This window comes from Pelodiscus sinensis, chromosome 12 (assembly GCF_052426305.1).
Source record: "Pelodiscus sinensis isolate ZL-2025 chromosome 12, ASM5242630v1, whole genome shotgun sequence".
Classification (NCBI taxonomy): Eukaryota; Metazoa; Chordata; order Testudines; family Trionychidae; genus Pelodiscus; species Pelodiscus sinensis.
The window spans coordinates 14,002,499-14,024,253 of NC_143063.1; the positions used below are offsets into that span (position 1 = coordinate 14,002,499).

General features: G+C 43.5%; 1 protein-coding gene across 1 annotated transcript in view; it reads right to left on the reverse strand.

Annotated features, from left to right (window-relative positions):
* Positions 1-21,755, reverse strand: part of MBTPS1 (membrane bound transcription factor peptidase, site 1) — an 88,109-nt gene that overhangs the window by 65,948 nt on the left and 406 nt on the right. The window contains exons 2-7 of the mRNA XM_075940324.2: positions 10,582-11,080; positions 7,399-7,656; positions 5,866-6,069; positions 3,910-4,020; positions 1,341-1,450; positions 464-580 (exon numbers count right to left, since the gene is read on the reverse strand). Coding sequence (XP_075796439.1) covers positions 464-580; positions 1,341-1,450; positions 3,910-4,020; positions 5,866-6,069; positions 7,399-7,656; positions 10,582-10,750 — 969 coding nt within the window. The 5' untranslated portion in view covers positions 10,751-11,080. The remainder of the gene's footprint in view (positions 1-463; positions 581-1,340; positions 1,451-3,909; positions 4,021-5,865; positions 6,070-7,398; positions 7,657-10,581; positions 11,081-21,755) is intronic.

Sequence of the window (21,755 nt, forward strand, 5' to 3'; positions counted from 1 at the left end):
GAAACCAAAGTCATATTTCTCCACAGTTGAGGTACAGGTTTGTAGTTTTTACTACAGAGCAATGTGGGCTTAACAATTTTTAAAGATAAAATGTAATGGCTAATTTAAAAAAAAAGGAGAGTTATTTTTCATTACTGACTTACTTTGAAAAAGACTTGTAGACACATATTCAAGCCTATTAACTCTATTTCTGATTAAATAAAGTTTTTGCATATAAAATATTACTCTTCAATCTGGATGGATGGGTTTTTCAATAGAAGCCATTCAGATAAAAAGCAGTGGTCAGTAAAGTACTGATCCTGTAAGCTGGTCTACAAAGACAAACCCCTGAATCTGTGCAGAGCTTCACTGATGCAAAAGGAATGCTGTACAGACATAAGGGTCTGCCCACAGAATAGATTTCAGAAATGGAATTTATGAGCTGACAATTCGAAATAAATATGTTCATAGATTTTGCACTTACTTTGTCAACAAAAGGATGATCCATGAAGTCTGGACCACCAATACTAAGGTTTAATACATCTATTTTCTTTAGGATGGCATAGTTAAAGGCATCCAGAAACCAAGATGTATAAGAGACCTGTTTATTAAAGAACAAAAGCCATCATTTAAAAATTAAATGAGAATATAACAAAATAAAGGGTAGGAAAGAGTCAAAAGTAGAGTGCTGAAACAAAAAAATAGATTTGGGTTTTTTTTTGGTATTTAATATAAAAATTCATTTGATTTTTTTAAATCCTTAATTAAAATAACATTAAAAGAAAAAAGTAGGGCCCTACGTGAAGTTGATTTTCATTCCAAATTCTAAGTTGAAAATCAACTCCAGAAGGCAATTTTAAAAACTGGGTAAATGTATATTATTACAAAAATTAAAAACTCTCTTCTCTTTACAAAATTATTTTAAAGTTCATGGGAATTAACAGTACAGGCAGTCCCCGGGTTACATACAAGATAGGGACTGTAGGTTTGTTCTTAAGTTGAATTTGTATGTAAGTCGGAACTGGTACATATTGTAGGGGAAACTCTAGCCAAACATTTCTCCAGAGCTCAGTTTTATTCTCCCACACCTCACTTCCCTCAGTCCTTTATTCTCAAGCTGAGGTGTCTGCTGAGAAAAGCCGCTCCGCGTCTCCCTGGTCTGCTGGGGGGGGGGGTCGCTAGCTTCGCGTCTCCCTGGTCTGCTGGGGGGAAGCAGCTAGTGCGAGGTTGCCTCACCCTGTTTGTAAGTAGGGATCCGATGTAAGTCAGATCCAAGTAACCCGGGGACTGCCTGTATTTGCAATTTAAATATGTCATTACAGAAAAGTCTGAATTAAAACAGAACATTTAAAGTATCTTACCTGATTATTTGTGAAGACCCTAAAAATGTGCAGTTCTGCATTTGGAGCAAATCCTTGGCATTCCCGCATGCTGGCTATTACACCTGCCACAAAAGTCCCATGGCCCAGACCTGTTTCAAATTAGTAGTAGTATAAAGTTAAAATAAAATAAAATGTTAGAGGTCAAACCATTAAAGTTTTTTGAAAAATCCAGACATTTTGTATGCATAGTCAATTGTTTTTCTCTTACATCTTTAGGAACATTTAAGTTTATTTTAAAAAGCAAGAGAAATGTTTGTCCAAGTTGAGAACTGGTTTCACCTCAATCTAAAATACTTTGCAACAGATACTAAGAGATTCCAACCAATAAGGATTTCTACAACTGAAACTGCATACATGGGGTGAAATCCTGGTCTCACTGAAACCACATTTCCCCTACTGACTTGAGTGGGGAAAGAATCTCACCCATTAAATATACTAGGGGGCTGTACCCCCCACTCGCTAACCTCCCTCTCTCTGGAAGTAGACAACCCTGGCTGCTGGGGAGGGCTGGGGCTGCAACTACACCAGCTTTGGTCTCTTCCCCCACTCCGGCTGTCACTGGGGAGGGCTGAGGCCAAGGCCGCGCTGGCACCACTCTTTTGCCCCCCGCCCCGGCCACAGGAAAGGGCTGGGGCGAAGGCTGTGGCAGCTACAGCTCTCTCCCCATCCCCCCAGCCGCTGAAGAGTGGAAGGCCTGGCTGGACCACAGCATGGCAGTCCCAGTGTTCCACGAGAGCCCTAGGGAGGGCCAGACTGGAAGTGGGTGTGGCTTGGCTCCTGGGTACACAAAGTGAGGTGACGATGTCACTCTGCTGTCCCGCAGGAAACTTTATTTATTTTTAAATATAAATATACACACACACACGGCTCGACAAATAATGCAATCTACTCACCTGTGGCAAGTAGATTGCAACCCAGAAGAGCTGGATTCAAGCGATCTGCGCATGCGCAGAACGATCTGCGCATGCGCAGATCGCCACAGCTGGTGAGCCCTGTATATATTACACACACACACACACACACACACACACACACACACACAGAGAGAGAGAGAGAGAGAGAGAGAGGTAATGCTCATACTTAGAGAAAAAAGGATATCCCATTTCAACAGGTTATTTATAAGTTGACCAAAATATTTGACAAGTAAACTTGAGGGATAGGAAATATTTCCTTCCCCTCTCTCCTCCCCAAGTGTTTTCATCTGTCTGTTACAGGCGTTTTTCAACCTGTATGTGTATGTATGGTTTTGCTTTTATCTATTTTAAAATTGGCTGAATTTGAAACAAAATATCATTTTGAATAAAAATGATGCATAAAGCTAAGTATTAGCATAATGGCAGAACTGGTGTATAAGATGGGGGAAACACAAGACAATCATATAAAAGCAGATAAAAACGAATATGGAATGTTAGCATAGATCTGAGGAACTTATGTTGGTATCACAGTTTTACTTTTCCACTGAGAAACTATGTAGATTACTAATATTTAAAAGAGCTGCCAAAACTGTGACAATTCACTAGGTTACCTGAAAATGAATCAAAATATTATCCCTGATAAATGGAAAATATTAATTCACTAATATTAAAATACTTTCCAAAAAATTAGTGGTGAAAAAAAATGCCTACGACTTGACTCACCACCCATGTATTTCTACACTGTAGTTCTGCTTGGATGACATTTTCTCCCCTACCTCTTTCTTAAAATCCATGAAGAAATATGGTACATGATTAGAGACTTAAAATAAGAACCAGGGACATGTACAGCCATTCAGTAAACTTAGTGAGAGGTCAGAGTGGGAAGTTAGTGAGTGGTCGACTACTTAAGCTTATTGGGTAGTCAGGTGGAGTACTTGACTAATCGCTCCTCCCCACCCCCAATGCCTCTGTATGACAGGCAGCAAGGGGGCAGGGAGCGAGAACAGGAGCTGGTTCCTCCCAGTACCATCTCCACAGTGCCACCTTCTCCTCCTTCCCCTCTGCCCCCCACTGCCAGGTACTCCTTGCTGGGTCCCCCCAGAGACAAAGGGCTGCTGCTGCCAAACAGCCCCTGTTCACAGCAGCTAGGGCTGGCTGCAGCCAGAGACTGCTGCCAGAGCAGCCCCTGGATGTGGCCAGTCCTGGCCACCACAAACAGGGGCTGCTGGACTCAGCGCAATCTGGGACTGAGAATCCTGAACCAGTGGAAACTGGGACGGCTGTGCCTTTGCATTTTAAATGTAGTGAGAGCCCAACAGCTCTTACTGCATTTAAAATGCAGAGCGGCACCATGGGTGGCTCCTACAGCCAGTGCAGCTCCAGGAGCTACCTCCACTCCAGGAGCTACCTCTGCAGAGCAGGCCTTACTGACTAATCGTGTAGTCAATACAAACTGTGTTAACTACACGATTAGCCAGATAACCACAATTTAACATCCTTAGAGCACTCAACACATTATAGAATTAGGTCCATTAGCTGAGAAGACATCCAATTCTAATCTCAAATAATTTTATTTGGCAATCCAGGATGTAATACATGATGTAAAATATATAATCTATAGTTTTTAAACCTACCATCATCCAAAGTTCTTTCGTTAGTCCAGTTTGTTCGTTCTTTTACATTTTTGAAATGTGGATGTTTCTCACTCAATCCAGTGTCAAAGACAGCAACTCTTACGCCAGCACCTATACAAACATATTTCCTTGATTTAGCATTCGTATCAGTTTATTCTGGTATGTAAATAGAGGTTCTGGTGTGCTTAATACACTGGATGATCAAACACAAAGCAATTCATGTCTTCCAAAACCAAAAGTCCTAGTTCACTCTAGAAATTCACCTAATGAGCATTAGTTTCACTCAATTTCATAAAGGCAGAGACTAACTGCACAGAGTCTGGGGAAAAAAATGCCGAGTTAATTAAGACACAATAGGGGATTTGGATCAAGTTAAGTAGATTAACAATTAATCTCCTTTTTATTTTTAACTACAGACAAATATAAGTTAAAATTATACATGTATCATGGGTTTTTCAACAAAAATGATTTAATATATTTTTCTAATGAGCTGTTTTAAAAAAAATATATTAAGTTTACAAAGTAAAACACTTGAAAGGTCAAAAAATATAAAACCTTGCAACCTTGTCTTTTCCTCCATGCACATATGTTCTATGAGAAAGCACATCTGTAAGAAGGTTGGAACCTTAAACTTCCAACAAAGAACCAGCCACAATGTCCATACAAAATACCTCTACATTACAGCCACATCACCTACAAAAATCATCTATATGACACCCAAAACCCAGCCTTAGATATCTACAGCAATAGCTACATCATATATTTATACAGATGTATAGTAAAATCTTTGTAATTTTACATGAAAAATAATGAGATTAGGATTAGGACTGTATGTTTTCAGTGCAATGTGGAGAAATTTAATGTCTGAATTATGGCTGACTAGATGATGGAAATGCGAGGCAGTCTGGTATACAGATTTACCATGAGAACATTTGAGCAGTGAGAAGCTTGGGTACTTAAGGTAACATTTACATGCTTTAACTTCCTTGATATTTTTAGTGATTGCACTTCAAAAACAAAAAATGTGTCTTAGCTTGCAAAACTTCCATGCTTCTAAAGAGCATATCAGCGTTCACAATTATTGACAAGATTGGCTATCAACAGTGACATTTATTAACCTCCTTATGCTGGCTACAGAGACTCAATATTCTCTATTCCTTCCACTGCTGAACTCCTTCCCCCCCATTCCCTAGTTCACAGCCAATTATCCCTAACACAGATGCATGCTCTCTACCATACATGCAACAACTTGCTCCTCACCATCTCCCCTACCATGTTAAGGTTTTAAAAGTGATATGTATTAACGTAGTAGGGAAGCCAGGTAGGAAGGAGGAAGCATGTTGACAAGTGAGCTGTAGGGGGACAGAAAAAAGGTGACATGGGTGGAATGAAGAATTTGGAGATATGAGAAAAATCTGAACTATGTGTTCTCTTGCTAAATTAACCATTTAAAATACTTGATCTCATTTTTCAGCTCAAGAAAAGCTGCACCTAGATTGGTCTGCAAACATTCAAATGGTACATAGCACTTTTCTTCAAGTCAACAATGCTCGATAAATGTATCATAACACTAAGTACTTTTCAGGCCAGGTCTGCACTACAAGCATAACCGACAATGATTAAGGTTGGGAAGAGGTGTGAACAAAGACTATCATGGCTCTGCTGGCAAAAGCCCCTAATACAGTTATACCAGTCAAACTGCACATTTTCTGGTATAACATATTTTGCTCAGGGAGGCTGAAATAAACTGTCAGCAGAAGTACAAGTGTTCCAAATATAGACCTGTTGTCAGACGCTAGACAATTTAGATGCTCATCATGGATTAATAAATACAAAAAGGGAATTGACTGTGTATCCTTATTACTACAGGAGTTTACTTCTCACTTGTTTCAAAGACACTCCATTTTTTTATTTTCTGGCCAGACAATTATCCCCAACCAACAGAAAAAAGCATACCTGTATAACCCATTTGCCAGAGCACATCTGCCTGCAGAGTTTGAGCAACTTGCCGTGGTATAGCTCTCAGTAAACGCCTGCTTGAATGCCTCCCTGTTGCATGCCAAAATCCAGAGCCTAATGACAGACTTGCTCTTCTCAGAGGACGAGATGATTGCCATTTCTGAGTCCATCTGGTTTCATTGCATGGCAATGTAGGATCAGCTAGATATTATTTGTATTGAGGAAAAAATAGTAGTAAAACACAAAACATAGCATAGAAAATACAAATGAAATTATAAACATAAAATTATTACACTTTAGTGCTACTTTGAACTAGGGATGTTAAATATTGACTAATTGACAAATCCAATACTCAATGCATTTTGCTTCGACTATTCGATTAATCGATACTGTGCCTCCACCTCTGAAGTGTAGCAACAGCCCTAGGGTGTCTCCATGCGGCACTGCCACTTTGAAATGTCACGGGGAGCCCGGCATCAGGCTAGAGATGTTCCCAGGCTGCACATGGAGTTTCACAGTGGCAGCACCACATGTAGCCTGGGACTGGCCCCAGGCTCCAAGCAGCACCGCCTCTTTGAAGTACCCCATCCTCTCTACCCCCTCCCCAGCTGCCTCTTTTTAATAGAGGCAGGAAGTGGGGGTGGGGGTAGGAGGGCGGGAGTGACTAGACAACTAGTCCTTCACATCCCTACTTTGAACAAAAATTTTAGACAAGCTTTCACTTTTCAGACATTACAAATTTTATTTAAATCCTTAATACATCCTCTAAATACAACAGCTCAATTTTAAAAGCTAAGTAATACAGCTTAAATATGTGACCTGATTACCGATGACTGGGTTACATCTACACTATGTGCATCTTGCACAAGTAGCCTTTTCCGCAAGAGTTTTTGCACAAAAGCTTCTTGCGCAAGAGCACATCCACACCTCAAAGCACATTGCAAAAGTGATGTGCTTTTGCACAAGACAGCATACACACTGCATGGACACTCTTGTACGTGAAAGCTGTGATTGCCATCACAGAATTGCCATCAGAGCACCTGTGCTTTTTCCCATAGGGGTTTCGTGCACAAGAAACCCCTCTGTAGTGTCCACAATTGTCTTCTTGAGCAATAGCTGTGGTGCTAAAAGCAGTTATGCCTCAGAAAAGGATGTTTACCTACGGCAGAAAAAGCCCTCTGTTCTGCCGTTTAACTGCCCATTTAATTGCACAAAAGCTCATTTGAGGTGTGGATGCTCCGCAGGTTTTTGTGCAAAACTAGCTGTTTTTGCACAAAAATCTTGTAGTGTAGACGTAGCCTAGGTGACCCTGCTGCAAACAGTGGGAATTTCACCTATCAACTCACTAGTAGACATAGTTAATGGGATGAGCCTTTATCCAAAATAAATCATAATGTCCACAAGTCACTGCATTCTCATTTGTATTACACTAATTTTGTGGAACTAGAATAAAACCTACAGATTTTTAAAATGAATTTAGTGACATCAGAAATTAGGAACAGCTCTTTTGAAGGATGAATACATACTTACTCTCTGAATACTTGAGAGCGCGAAACACTTTCCGCTGGGGGGTTACTCTTTTGATGTTTGGATGGTCTTCCAGTGTCAGTACTCCATCCTTTTGTTTCTCTTTAATCTGGATTACCTCAAAATCACTAGGATAATCACTGGCTGGGTTGTTACGAGGTACAATCCTCCAGTTCTCTATGTCACTGTTCTTCAGTGCACTTGAAATAAATTTACTCCTAGCTTTAGCTGTAAAGTATCCATTGAAAGCCACAATATATTCTGCAAGCAGAACACATAAGAACATTAGAACATAAGAACGGCCATACTGGGTCAGACCAAAGGTCCATCTAGTTCGGTATCCTGTCTGCTGACAGTGGCCAATAGATGCCCCAGAGGAAGCGATCACAATAGGTAATCCTCACGTGATCCCTCCCGTCTCCCACTTCCAGAGAAACAGAGGCTAGGAACACCATTCCTACCTATCCTGGCTAATAGCCATTGGTGGACCTAACCTCCATGAATCTATCTAGCTCTTTTTTTAACCCTGTTAAGGTTCTAGCCTTCACCGCATCCTCTGGCAAGGAGTTCCACAGGTTGACACAGCACTGAGTAAAGAAAAACATCCTTTTGTTTGTTTTAAACCTGCTGCCTATTAATTTCATTTGGTGACCCCTAGTTTTTATACTGTGAGAATAAGTAAAACTTTTTCCATACCACTCAAATTTATAGACCTCTATCATATCCCACCTTAGTTTCCTCTTTTCCAATCTGAAAAGCCCACTTTTTTTAAATCTCTCTTTATATGAAACCCATTCCAAACCCCTCACCATTTTTGTTGCCCTTTTCTGAACTTTTTCCAGTGCCGATATATATATATTTTTAGATGAGACAACCACATCTGAACCCAGTATTCGAGAGATGAGTGTACCATAGTTTTATATAGATGCAATAAGATATTTTCTGTCTTATTCTCTATCCCTTTTTTAATGACTCCTAACATTCTATTTGTTTTTTTTTCCCTGCCGCTGCACACTGAGTGGATGTTTTCAGAGAACTATCCACGATGACTCCAAGTTCTCTCTCTCGAATAGTTGTAGCCAAATTAGTCCCAATCATATTGTATATATAGGTGGGATTATGTTTTCCAATGTGCATTACTTTACATTTATCAACATTGAGTTTCATTTGCCATTTTGTTGCCCAATCACTTAGTTTTGTGAGATCTTTTTGAAGCTCTTCAGAGTCTGCTTTGATCTTAACTATCTTGAGCACTTCGGTATCATCTGCAAATTTTGCCACCTCACTGTTTACCCCTTTGTCCATATTATTTATAAATAAATTGAATAGGGTGGGTCCCAAGACAGACCCTTGGGGGACACCACTAGTTACCTCTCTCCACTCAGAAAACTTCCCATTTATTCCTTGATTTCCTGTCCTTTAACCCTTGAGGGGACACCACTAGTTACCTCTCTCCACTCAGAAAACTTCCCATTTATTCCTTGATTTCCTGTCCTTTAACCAGTTCTCAATCCAGAAAAGGACCTTCCCTTTTATCCCATAACTTACTTTACCTAAGAGCCTTTGGTGAGGGACCCTGTCAAAGGCTTTTTGGAAATCGAAGTTTACTACATCCACTGGATCCCCCTTGTCCATGTTTGTTGACCCCCTCAAAGAACTCTAGCAGATTAGTAAGGCATGATTTCCCTTTACAGAAACCATGTTGACTTTCCCCCAGTAAATTATATTCATCCACATATCTGACCATTTTATTTTTTACTATAGTTTCAAGTAATTTCCCCGGTAGTGATGTTAGACTTACCAGCCTGTAATTACCAGGATCACCTCTAGAGCCCTTTTTAAATGTTGGTATCACGTTAGCTATCTTCCAATCATTAGGTATGGAAGCTAATTTAAAGGACAGGTTACAAACCACAGTTAATAGTTCTGCAATTTCCCATTTGAGTTCTTTCAGAACTCTTGGGTGAATGCCATCTGGTCCTGGTGACTTGTTACTGTTAAGTTTATCAATTTGTTCCAAAAACTCCTCTAATGACACCTCAATCTGGGACAGTTCCTCAGATCTGTCACCTAAAAAGAATGGCTCAGGTTAGGGAATCTCCCCAATATCCTCAGCCGTGAAGACTGAAGCAAAGAATACATTTAGCTTCTCCACTATTATTTTATCATCTTTGAGGGCTCCTTTAGCATCTCAATCGCCCAAGGGCCCCATTGGTTGCTTAGCCGTCTTCCTGATTCTGATGTACTTAGAAAACATTTTGTTATTATCTTTTGAGTTTTTGGCTAGCTGTTCGTCAAACTCCTTTTTGGCTTTTCTTATTATATTTTACACTTAATTTGACAAAGTTTATGGTTTTTTCTGTTTTCCTCACTAGGATTTGACTTTCACTTTTAAAAAAATCTTTTTATCTGACACTGCTTCTTTTACTTGGTTTTACGGTGGCACTTTTTTTGTTCGTTTACTGTGTTTTTTAATTTGGGGTACACATTTAACTAGGGACTCTATTTGAAAAGTTTCCATGCATCTTGCAGAGATTTTACTTTTCTCAGTGTACCTTTTAACTTCTGTTTAACTAACCTCCTCGTTTTTGTGTAGTTCCCCTTTCTGAAATTAAATATCACAGTGTTGGGCTCCTGAGGTGTTTTTCCCACCACAGGGATGTTAAGTTTTATTTCATTATGGTCGCTATTTCCAAGTGGTCCAGTTATATTTACCTCTTGAACCAGATCCTGCGCTCCACTTAGGTCTAAGAATAGCCTCTCCCCTTGTGGGTTCCAGAACCAGCTGCTCCAAGAAGCAGTCATTTAACCTATCAAGAAATTTTATCTCTGCATCCCATCCTGAGGTGACATGTGCCCAGTCAATACGGGGATAGTTATTATTATCGAGTTTTTTTAATTTGATAGCTTCTCTAATCTTCTTTAGCATTTCATAGTTACTATCACTGTCCTAATCCAGTGGTCAATAATATATCCCTACAGCTATAGTCTTATTATTGGAGCATAGAATTACTATCCATAGAGTTTCTGTGGAACATTTTGGCTCATTTAAGATTTTTACTTCATTTGATTCTACATTTTCTTTCACGTATAGTGCCACTCCCCACACCACACAGTAATACAAATTACATACAAATCATCATCATCATGTATCTAAGATTCAAACTTTTTTTTTAAATGTATTACCATGTTCTACTACTGTTGAAGAGAATTCCACCTTCAAAGTAAGACGAGAACATCCAGAACATAGGTGGGTGTCATGAGAAGAATTTCTTAGTCTTGTACCCAGATGTTTTTTGCCACAGAGTAAAATTAAAATCAGCATCAACCAGATGTTTGCAAACTTCATGGTCATAAGAGAATATGATTTTATTCCAAGAATTCCATATATTCAAATGACACGTTTCGTCTTTATAAGTTAGTTCAATTTTGTATCAATAAACGTTGCCTTTGCTCTGCTGTTCAACTGGATAGTCCTAAAGTTTTGTCCAAGTTAAGCAAAAATCTAGATTTCATGGTTTTTTGACATTAAGCCTAGTAAACAGGCTCATTTCTTTCTACGTTTTTTCTCCATTTTGGATTAAAAGATTCTCTCACTCAGAATGTAATATCTGAGTCCTGTACTCCATTTTGGATGGAAAAGGTAAGCACAAGATAGAATTAAGCAATTTTTTTGCAATACAACCTGCAAAATAAACACACACACACACAAAATTAGATGTGCCATACAAAAACCTGTATTACAACAATAACTGACATTCCTCAATTATTACCAGATAGAAACCATTTTAATTTAAAAGTCTCAGAGGGCTACCATGTTAGTCTGTAACTTAAAAATACAGAACAAATACAAAACAAAAAACCCTTAAAAAAACACAATGGTCCTGTAGCACCCCAGAGACTAACAAAAATATATCAGTAGTATCATAAGCTTTCATAAGCACAACCTAGATACTACCGATATATTTTTGTTAGTCCCCAAGATGCTACAGAACCATTTTATTATAAATATGATTCTCTTATTTTATTTTTGTAGTTTTCAAACCTGCTGACATTGGTTAATAACAAACATATCATATAATGACATTGTCTCATTCATTTTTGCATAACATTAAACACAATAGGACCCAAACCTGGCTAAGATTTAAGGGCACTATGATCAAATATTATTATGTGTATTACCATAACAACTAATAGTGATAATGTAACAATGAATATTAACATTGAGAAGTATTATGGAAAGATTCATATAAGGACATGAAAATAAGATGTTTTTGTTTTATCAACAAGTTTTTCCACATATTTACTTAGTTGAAAGTACAGACAAATTTCACATCTGACATTATGTGTCATAGAAACTGAAGACAAAGGAATGTAGTGAGGATGAATCCACCTTCATTTTGTCTACTCATATGCAAGAGCCGACATTAGTTTATACTTATGACAGTGAAGTGCCATAAAAATTCCACTCAAGATTCCCCATAAAGGACTTATTATTTAGAGACTTGTGTTTCTTGAATGAAGATTTAATATAATTAGATAATATCACTGGGGGGATTACAGTGTAACAAGGGGTCTGTGAAAATGCTTTTCCTCTGAATCTAGGCCAGCTAGGCTCTATCATACACAATGCATTAGTATGCACTTGTTATTCAGAAAACTGACTTTAAAAACAGATAAAATCCTGAATGCTACATTGATATTTTAAAACCTTTACTTGGATTTAGGGATGAAGCAATAGGAAATCTTGGATGGACAGCTCTGCTGTCTGAACCAGAGGATACCCAACAGCCAATATTTTTGATCCAAGTTGAGTTAAAATACAGACTCGTAAGTGACAAGCTATAAGAAACAGACGATGGCAATGTGATTTGTCCTGCTCCATTCAAGAGAGTCAGATCAGGATAAATCTTCATAACTAAATAAATAACTCAAGTACAACAGGAATCCACTGAGGTTTCTAATAAAAAAATGCAGTCTAAAAATACCTGCTGAACTCAGAGAAGAGAGCAGCTGAAGACAAAGCAAGAGGACATGGGGATATAGAGATTCACTCCATCCTTATTGCAAACCAACCATTCAGCGGTGATAAGAACCAAGAGGCTGAAGACAGTTCATTGATTCCCAATTCCTTTATCATTCCATCACCTTATTTGTGGTTTACCATGTCCTCTGTGAAAGGCAGCAGCACAGGAGGGCAAGGGGCTTGGCGGCAGCCGATACACATGGGGAGCCAGCTTGAAAGCCAGCTTCCCCATGTGGGCTAGCTCCCACTTCACCCTCCGTGTTACTGCCTCTCTATCAGAGGCAGAAGTGAAAGGGGTAGGTGGCTCCACGAAGCTGGCACATGCAGAAAATTGGCTTAAAAGCCAGCTAAACATGGGCACTGCCTCCCTCCCCCTTGGCAGCAAAGGAGCAGGTGCATATAGGCATTTTATGATTAACCGATAAGCCCAGGCTTATTGGTTATTTGTGTGCACAACTACACTCTAACATCCTTAATACAACCCTGTTAGTATTTATGCGTGTCGACAGGTTTTAGATTCTTTAAAATGCACACAGATGTGCTAGTTTTTCTGGTGTGTGTTGATGTAATTTTTTTTCAGCAAGGGCCAGATGGCAAGTTTTTATTAACCTAGTTAATATTGTAAATACTGTAACATTTCTTCACTTTTATTTGTTATATTATTAACTAGAAGACTTTAGGGTTGCCTGGGTCGTTCAGCGCAGGGGGATACTGTTGTGAGTGCAGGGGTCAGGGCAGGGCCTTGGGGACATGGCGAGCTCAGGGCAAGAGACCAGGGATGTGAGAAGGTGCAAGAGTAAGGTTGGGGTGTGAGGAGGGGTTCCAGGGCAAAGGGTGGAGGTGGCCACTGGCTTCTCCTCAGGGGCAACCCACGACATCAGGGACAGCGCATCCTCTCTGCTGGCTTATCCCTAGGGGCCAACAGGGGCCCTGTCCCTCCCTAATGGCCCAACCCCTCCTGAGAACATTCATCTATCAGTTTCCTAAATGAAAGCTTAAAAAATTAGTGGTCCTGTAGCACCCTAGAGACTAACAAAAAAATGCAGATAGAATCAATTGGGTTGTGCCCACGAATGCTCATGATACCGTCTATGGCTATGTCTATATTGGCAGCTTTTTGCACAAGAAAATCTTGCGCAAGGGTTCTTGTGCAAGAACTCTCGCTCAAGAAAATGTCCACACTGCCATGTGGGAGATGTGCTTTTGTGCAAGGGCATCCATGGCAGTGTGGACGCTCTCCTGCCCAAGAAAGCTCTGATGGCCATTTTAGCCATAGGGCTTTCTTGCACAAGAAATCCCTGCCAAGCGTCCACACTGCCCTCTTGCGCAAGAGTGCTTACACCTGTTAAAAAAGAGTGTAGCTTTTGCACAAGAAGCCCTCTCTTTCCACGCCCTACTGTAAATTGTCTTGCGCAAGAGCAGGTGGGTAGTGTGGACGCTCTGCGGATTCTTGCGCAAGAATGGCCATACTTGCACAAGAAGCCGTGAGTGTAGACATAGCCTTCATGTTTTGCTAGTCTTTAAGGTGCTACTAGATTATTCGTTGTTTCTTAGGTTTAATTTAAGTTATTAAACAGTTTAAGTGTTTTAACTTTCTCATCTTAATTTATCAAACATCATTTTAAATCAAGCAAAATATCATGTCCAACACAAAAGATGTCAATATTTTCTTTATTTATGGCAGGGGTAGGGAACCCTTTTTGAGTCAGGGGTCACTGACCCACAGAAAAATCAGTTGGGGACCACACAAATGAGAAGCAAAAAATCTTCCTCCCAAACCCTCACTCTTATGGCCCCCAACGAAGACAGTTCACTCTTCTGGCACTCCAGCCCCACCGGGTGAAGGAAAGGGACAAGGAGAACTGAGGTTCAGGGCTTCCCATAGGCCAAATTTAGGTTCCTGGGGTTGCAGAGTTAGTGGATTTTGTGGACGCCCTTAGGCTCCGGGGTGGGAACAAAAAAGAGAGATTCAGTTTGTGGGACAGAGCTGCCAGTGGGATAGCGATGCAGGATCTGGGCAGGAGGTGGGGTGCAGGACAGGGTAAAGAGGGTAAGGTCTGGAAGGGAGTTTGGTGGCAGAAGAGGGTGTGGGTACAAGATGGATCTGGGGGCTGGAGAGGGTTGGGGGAGTAATACAGAATAGATGAGAGGGTGAGAATGCAGCTAGTTCGGGAGAGAGACAAAGATGTGGAGAGTAAAGGAAAGTGCAACTTCTGCAAAGAAAAATTGTAACCCCCCCTCACATCTTCCCTCTTCTCCAGCCTTGCTCCCCATGGCCCCATGATCCCTCCCCCACACCCTGATCCTCTGCATTGCCCCTTGCCCCTCAGTGCAACCTCGTCCCCGTATCCTCCTTCACCCCAGCACAGTCACCTGCAGGACAGCAGCGTTTGGATTCGCAGTCCCCTGGGAGTAGTGCTGGGGGGCAGAGTCTCTTCCTTGCTTGGCCCAGCCCTTTGTCTGCAGCTCTGGGGCAGCCTAGAGCTGTCTCAAGCCTGGACAGGTGCAGCAGGAAGCTGGGAAAGGGGCTCCCCACTCTTGCACACAGCTCCTGGGGAGCAGCATGGTGCAGCCCGGGCCCTGGCACACCATGTGTGAAGGCTGCCCAGTCCCTGTTCTGCAAAGCAGGCCCAGCCCTGCTCCCTCCTAAAGCTGGAGGAAGCCCCAGGAATGCATGCATGCACCTCTCCACCCCCTTCAGGAAGCCAGAGCTGGTGCTACAGCCTGCAGCTGCATGGCTGAGGCTGGAGCCGCAGGACCAGCTCCCCACTGCGCAGAGGGAGAAGAGGGTCTGAGCTCCCGCCCCACATGCCAGTAAAAATCAGCTTGCATGCTGCTTGTGGCACACGTGCCAGGGGTTGCTGACCCCTGTTCTAGACAATATTAATAGGAGACTTGGCAATATTATATTCCTAGACACAGCATTCACTATAAGGTTATAACTGGTTACAAAAGAGCAAGACCAGGCAAAACACACTCCAGCAGCACACGCTACTCAAGCTCACTGTTAAACTGGTCTTTCATATCTTTCCTGTGATGTATAGCTCTATTTTGAATTCTTCTTATAGAATACATATTTGGCTATTCAAATTCACCAGACAGCAGCTTCACCACAGAAACTTTTCCGACTTAATATCTCACAGATATTATGTAGCACGCAGCAGGGTGTTAAAACCCTTGGGATTTCTACCCCCCTCCTTCCCCCCTCCCCCCCCCCCCCCCCCCGAGCTCCAATCTCATAGGCAGTTTCATGTGTCATGGAAGCAAAAGTTAAGCAAGGACACCTAGGATTACTACTGGTATTTAAACATTCCCAATGGTAATCCATTGATCCAGGAAAAAAGTCTATCTGCAGCTTTAACAGTCCTGCGTTCTTAAATATGCACCTTCCATGACCATCCCACACGTCATTTTCCCAGTGATCTACCAGCACTTCCAATACCATAGAAAATAGCCCCTTTTCTGTTCATGTAATGTGCAGCAAAGTGGTCTGGGGCTAAAAAACAGATACATTTATTACCCCACCACAGTTTGGGAAGCCCACGGACCAAAACTATCCACTATTGCTCAAAATCCTACATAGTAAGGATGTAAAAGATTAACAGGCACCTGGACCCGCTGGAGCAGGCCCCTGCCCATGGCATGGCTCAACGTGGTGGGCCCTGGCCAGCTGGAGCAGGCCCTAGCATGTATGTCACACAACGCAGTGGGCCGTGGCCAGCCGAAGCAAGCCCCTGCCCACAGGATGGCACGGTGGGCCCTAGCCAGAGCACCCGCGGCACAGGCAAGCCCCACAGCACAATGGGATAGAAAACTGGTGCGACAAGGTCAGACCAGAGAGCTGCTACAGAATGGAGAAAAGGCAGCCCCAAAAGGCCTGCTAATTAGAGGTGGAGGGCTGCAAGACAATTAGAAGCAACTGGCAGGAAGCTGGCCCAGGCAAACTGCAGCCAGCTGATTCTACTTCAGGCCTGCTGGGGGCCTTTAAAAGCCTCCCCAGTTAGCAGGTGGAAGAGAGAGTGAGATGATGGAAAAAAAGGTAGAGGAAAGAAGAAAAGAAAGCAAGGGGATTGAGACAAAATACTAGGAGGAAGGAATGGCTGGGCTTCCTATTCCAGAAACCAGCTGCCAGCCTCAACCCTGACAAAGGGGGAAAGCTGCTGGTCCAAATGTTGGCCACAGAAGGAAGGACCTTCACCCCAGGTGGTGTCAGGGGTGAGATCAGCTGTGAGGCTTTGCGGTGATCCTAAGGCCAATTAAGTTAACCTCTCTTAAAGGAGAAGGAAATATAGAGGATGTCGTGAAGGTGCTGGTGTAGGCCACTGCTGCACAAGAGGCAACTAGAGTGCAAGTGGCCACCCAGCGGGAGTTGGTTTGACTCCAGCAGGTAACAAACTAATAGGCGGTGAACTATTTGAAGGCCCTAGCTATCCAGACAATCTATAGGGGACCCAGCCATTACGGGCCAGATATTACCTCCAGATGACAGGGGACGATGATGTGGACGCCTACATTCTGGCCTTTGAAAGAACAGCTTTGTGTGACACCTGGCCCCAAGCCCCTTTCTTGGGTGGGGAGGACCAGAAGGCATGACAGATGAAGCAGCTTCTGATTACTCACAGTTGAAAGCTGAGATCCTGGCACTGTCTGAGGTAATGGCAGCTGTGAAAGCCCAAAGGTTCCATGAGTGGAAATACCAGGACGACAATTCACATAGGTCCCAACTGTTTGACCTGATCTATTTAGCCCAGAAATGGCTGCCGCTTGAGACCCACAGCCCAGAGAAGATTGGCTCCAGCTGATCACCGGGCTCCATGCTCGGCAGTGCCGCACAGCTGATCCAGGCTTATAGCTGTGAAGCGCTGCCACTTTGAAGTACCACCTCTTCACCACCACCCCTTTTTTGCTGCCTCTGATAGAGGCAGGAAGGAGAGGGAAATCTACTACTTGACTAGTCAACTGACTATCCAATAAACATTTGCTTATTGGATAGTCGACTAGTCCTTAACATCCCTAGTAGAAACCACCTCATTACTGGACTCTAGGAATGCACTCATGCTGGTCTCAGGGAAGCTAGTGGGGTGGGACCAGCTGTCCTGAGCCAAGTGCATTGGAATATCCTGTGTACATGTGGATGTCAACTATTACCCTGCCATCCCCGTGAAGATAAAAGTCCAAGGGAGTGTCATGAGGATGACTGCAGGGGCGGTCCTAGGGCTCCCCTATCCAGTTGTCATAGAACGGGACTTCAAGCTAGGGAAAACAAGCCAGGAGAGGAGGGCAGCTAAGAGGTTGGGAATTAGAATCTTGGCCCAAAATCTGAAGCATGTGCTTCAGAAGGGGAAGGCAGCTCCAACTAGTAGAAGGGCAATCCAGAAAGTAGATGACCCAAAAGCAGGACCCTGTTCTGGGGGAAGGGGTGGAAGAGACTGAGGATAGATCCCCTTGAGCTCAGAGGTTCTGGTGGAACCCTCACAGAACTTTGGGCAGGATCAAGCCAATGATCCAGTCTATCATAATATCTGTAAGGATGTAGTTGAGGTTAATGGGGTCCCAGTGGAGGGAAGAGCAAAGTTCCAGGGCCCTATTATATAATTAAGGGGGACCTGCTATATAGAGTAGTTTGTATACAGGAGTAAGTGGTGGAACAACTCTCCAGTGCCTCAAAAGCACCGGAGGGCAGTACTGGATTTAGCCTAGCGTCACTTGTTTGGGGGGCATCTAGAGGTATATAAAACCCTGGACCAGATTTTATAGAGGTTCTTTTGTCCAGAGGTCTACGTGGAAGTCTGGAGATATTGTGCCTCCTGCCCAGAGTGTCAGTTTCAAGGGCCCTGACCACACCTGAGGGCCCCATTGGACTAATTCAAATTTTCTCTAGGGTAGGGATACCCAAAGAAATCCTAGCAGATCAAGGGACACTCTTTGTATCCAAGTTAATGAGGGACCTGCATACAACAATTCGCATACGGGCCCTGAGGATGTCAGTCTATCATCCCCAAACCAATGGCCTCATTGAACGGTTTAACAGGACTCTGATAAGTATGATAAAGAAAGTGGTAAGCTGGAACTGAAAAGACTGGGATACCCTGCTGCCATATCTCATGTTTAGCAAAAAGGGAAGTCCTCCAGACTTCTACTGGCTTCTCCCCCCAGTAGAGTTGAGGCCCCAACTCAACAAGGTAGAAGCAATGTAAACCTGGTCTCAGCCAGCAAAGCAGAAGCAGGTCAGGACATTTCTAGAACTGGTTGGATATTACCGCAGATTCATTCCCCACTTTGCTTCTAGGGCGTATCCCCTGACTGACCTGACAAGTGCTTTTAGCCCTAGACTTTCAGAATGAGTTAATCTTGTAGACTGATGCCTTGTAAGTGGGGTTAGGGTGGCACTGTTCCCTCTTAAGATTTTCCATGCATGGGCTGGTTGAATTTTCTTGTGGGTAGGTTGAAATGTATCTGTACTACCAATATTGAGGTAGTGTGTGGATATGCACCCAGAAATACAAACAAAAACCATAGACAAACATATTTTAAATAGTCCATAGATATTGAAGAAAACATATTAAAGAAAGGGATAATTAACAAGGAGCAATGCTTATGATTATTTAATATGAAAAATCAAATAAAAAGAAAATTAACACTACCCTTGGCAGAAGAAATGTGTTGTGCCCAAGAAAGCTCATGAGACTATTTATAGATTTGTTAGTCTAAGGTGCTACAGGACATTGGTTTCGATTTTTAAAGTTTTCTTAGTTACAGACTAACATGGCTACCCCTCCAAGACCTTCGAGTACATGTATCACCATCCTTTCTAACAAACAGGTGCATGATTCAAAAATCTTGCAAATAATGTTTCATCCTACAAAACAGCTAGCTTCTCATAAGAGCCAGAAGTCTACCAGATGGTAAACTGTATGCAATAAGGCCAGATCTTTGCTATGTATTAATTAGTAACACAGGATTGTAAAAAATCATTAAGATCAGAGTTTTAGATATCTGCAACACTCAAAAAATTCTGTTTAAAAGAATCTTTTTCTTTCTTATCTTAAGCCACTAACACAAGGGTGGACAATAATTTTTAATGGAGGGGGCCACTCCAAGAATTTGGTAAGTGGTGGAGGGCTACATTCTTCCATTCTATTAATGGAGGACGTGCGGGGGTCTAGGATGGAAGTTGGGTACAGAAAGGAGATTGGGGTAAGAGACTGGGGTGCAGAATCTAGGAAGGTTTTTGGGTGAAGGAGTCTCCTCAACTTTTAATTCACTTTTCCTTGGCACTGACCATTCACCGAGCACTCCGGCACCACACCATTTACTCTCTCCTGAACAATTTTTGAGTGAGGAAGACAAGGATGATATGGAGGTAGTTTCCCCCACCTCCCCACCCCCAGAATTCTCCTCCCACTGACGATTCTATTTACTCTGCCAGAACTTGCCCAAGATGCACTGAACACAGGGACTTGTTTCTGTGATATGGACACCCATGGATGCCTCCACCAATGCCATATACCAGGAGTAGGCAATAAGTTTTGATGGAGGACCACTCCAAGAATTTGTTAAGTGGTGGAGGGCTATGCTTTTTCATTATATTAATGGAGGATATGCAGGGGTCTAGGATGGGTGCAGAAGGGAGCTGGAGGTGTGGAAAATAGGAAGGAGTTTGGGTGAAGTAAGGGATTGCGAGCTGCGGCAATGGACTGGGATGAGGAGGGGGTGCAGGACATGGGAAGGAGTTGTGACCTGGGGCAGGAGTGCAGGAGGATGTGCAGAGATTTGGGCTGCAACCTGGGATAGCAGATTGGGGTGCAAGGTCTGAGAGTGAATTGTGACCTGAGGATGGGTGTAGGAGGGGATGCAGTGTCTGGAAAGGTGCATGGGGGCTAGAGCAGGGGTACAGAAGCTTTGGGTTACATGTGGTAGAAGGGCAGAAGGAGGGTTGGGGGAGGGGGGAGAAAGACAGAGAAGCTAGGAGACCATACCTATGTAAGGATGTTACATTTAGATTAAATCAACTAATCGAATAGTTTATGGAATTTGCATCAACTATTCAATTAGGGCACCTCTGCCTTTGAAACGTAGCAAGAGCCAGCAGGGATCTTGTTACATTTCAAAGGCAGAAGCACTGGGGGAGCATGGAGCCAGCGGGGGACTCAAGCAGTCCCCCACTGGTCTCATGATCCCTGCTTCTGAAATGTACAAGAGCCTAAGGTCTCTTGTATACAGGCAGTCCCCCGGTTACATCAGTCCGACTTAAGTCGGACCCCTAGTTACGAACTGGGGGGGGAGGAGCGCAGCTAATGCGGGGTGCCTCCCCCACTGTTGCCGCCTCTGGCGGCGCTGGGGGCACTTCCCCCCAGCAGACCAAGGAGATGCGGAGCTAGCACCCCCCCCCCCCCAGCAGATCAGGGAGATGAGGAGCGGCTTTTCTCGCCGCGGAGGACGCGGGTAGTGGGACCGCCGAGACACGCCACGGTCCCGCCACCCGCGTCCTCCGCGGCAAGAAAAGCCGCTCCGCGTCTCCCTCGTCTGCTGGGGGTGGTGCAGCTAGTGCGCCGCTCCCCCCACCCCCCAGAAGACCAGGCTCTTCTCGCCGACGCCTGGGGTAGCTGCCGGGTTGGTCCCACAGCGCCGAGGTGTGGCGGCACTGGACCAACCCAGCAGCGCCGCACCTCGGCGCTTCGGAGACCTACCCGGCAGCGCCCCAGCTGCTCTACCCCAGGCGTCCAGATTCAGCCGCTGTTGAAACTGATCAGCCGCTGATTCCAGGAAGCCCGGGACAGAGCAGCTCTGCCTCGGGCTTACTGGAGTCAGCCGCTGGTCAGTTTCAGCAGCGGCTGACTTGGGAGCAGCTGGGGTGCTGCCGGGTTGGTCCAGTAGCGCTGAGGAGCGGCGCTGCGGGACCAACCCGGCAGCACCCCACCTGCTCTACCACAGGCATCCCCAAGAGCAGCTGGGGTGCTGCCGGATTGGTCCCGCCGCACCAAGGGTCGGCGCTACCAGACCAACCCACCAGCACCCCAGCTGCTCTGCCCCTGGTGTGTCCGATTCAGCCACTGCTGGTCAGTTTCAACAGCAGCTGAATCTGGACGCCAGTTCCGACTTACATACAAATTCAACTTAAGCCCATAAAAGCTACCTTATGAAGAAACAGATGGCACCAAATGAAACAAAAATTCTATTCAAGAATTTATGCAGAAGCTTCCTTACTGTGCAAAACAGACTGACAAAAAGTGTTTTAAATCGTCAGCACTGGGAGCGATTCTTCACGTTATGTAAATAGCTTGGGCCTCCCAATAAGGAGCTGGGGAAATGGAAGGATCGCTGAGAACAAAGT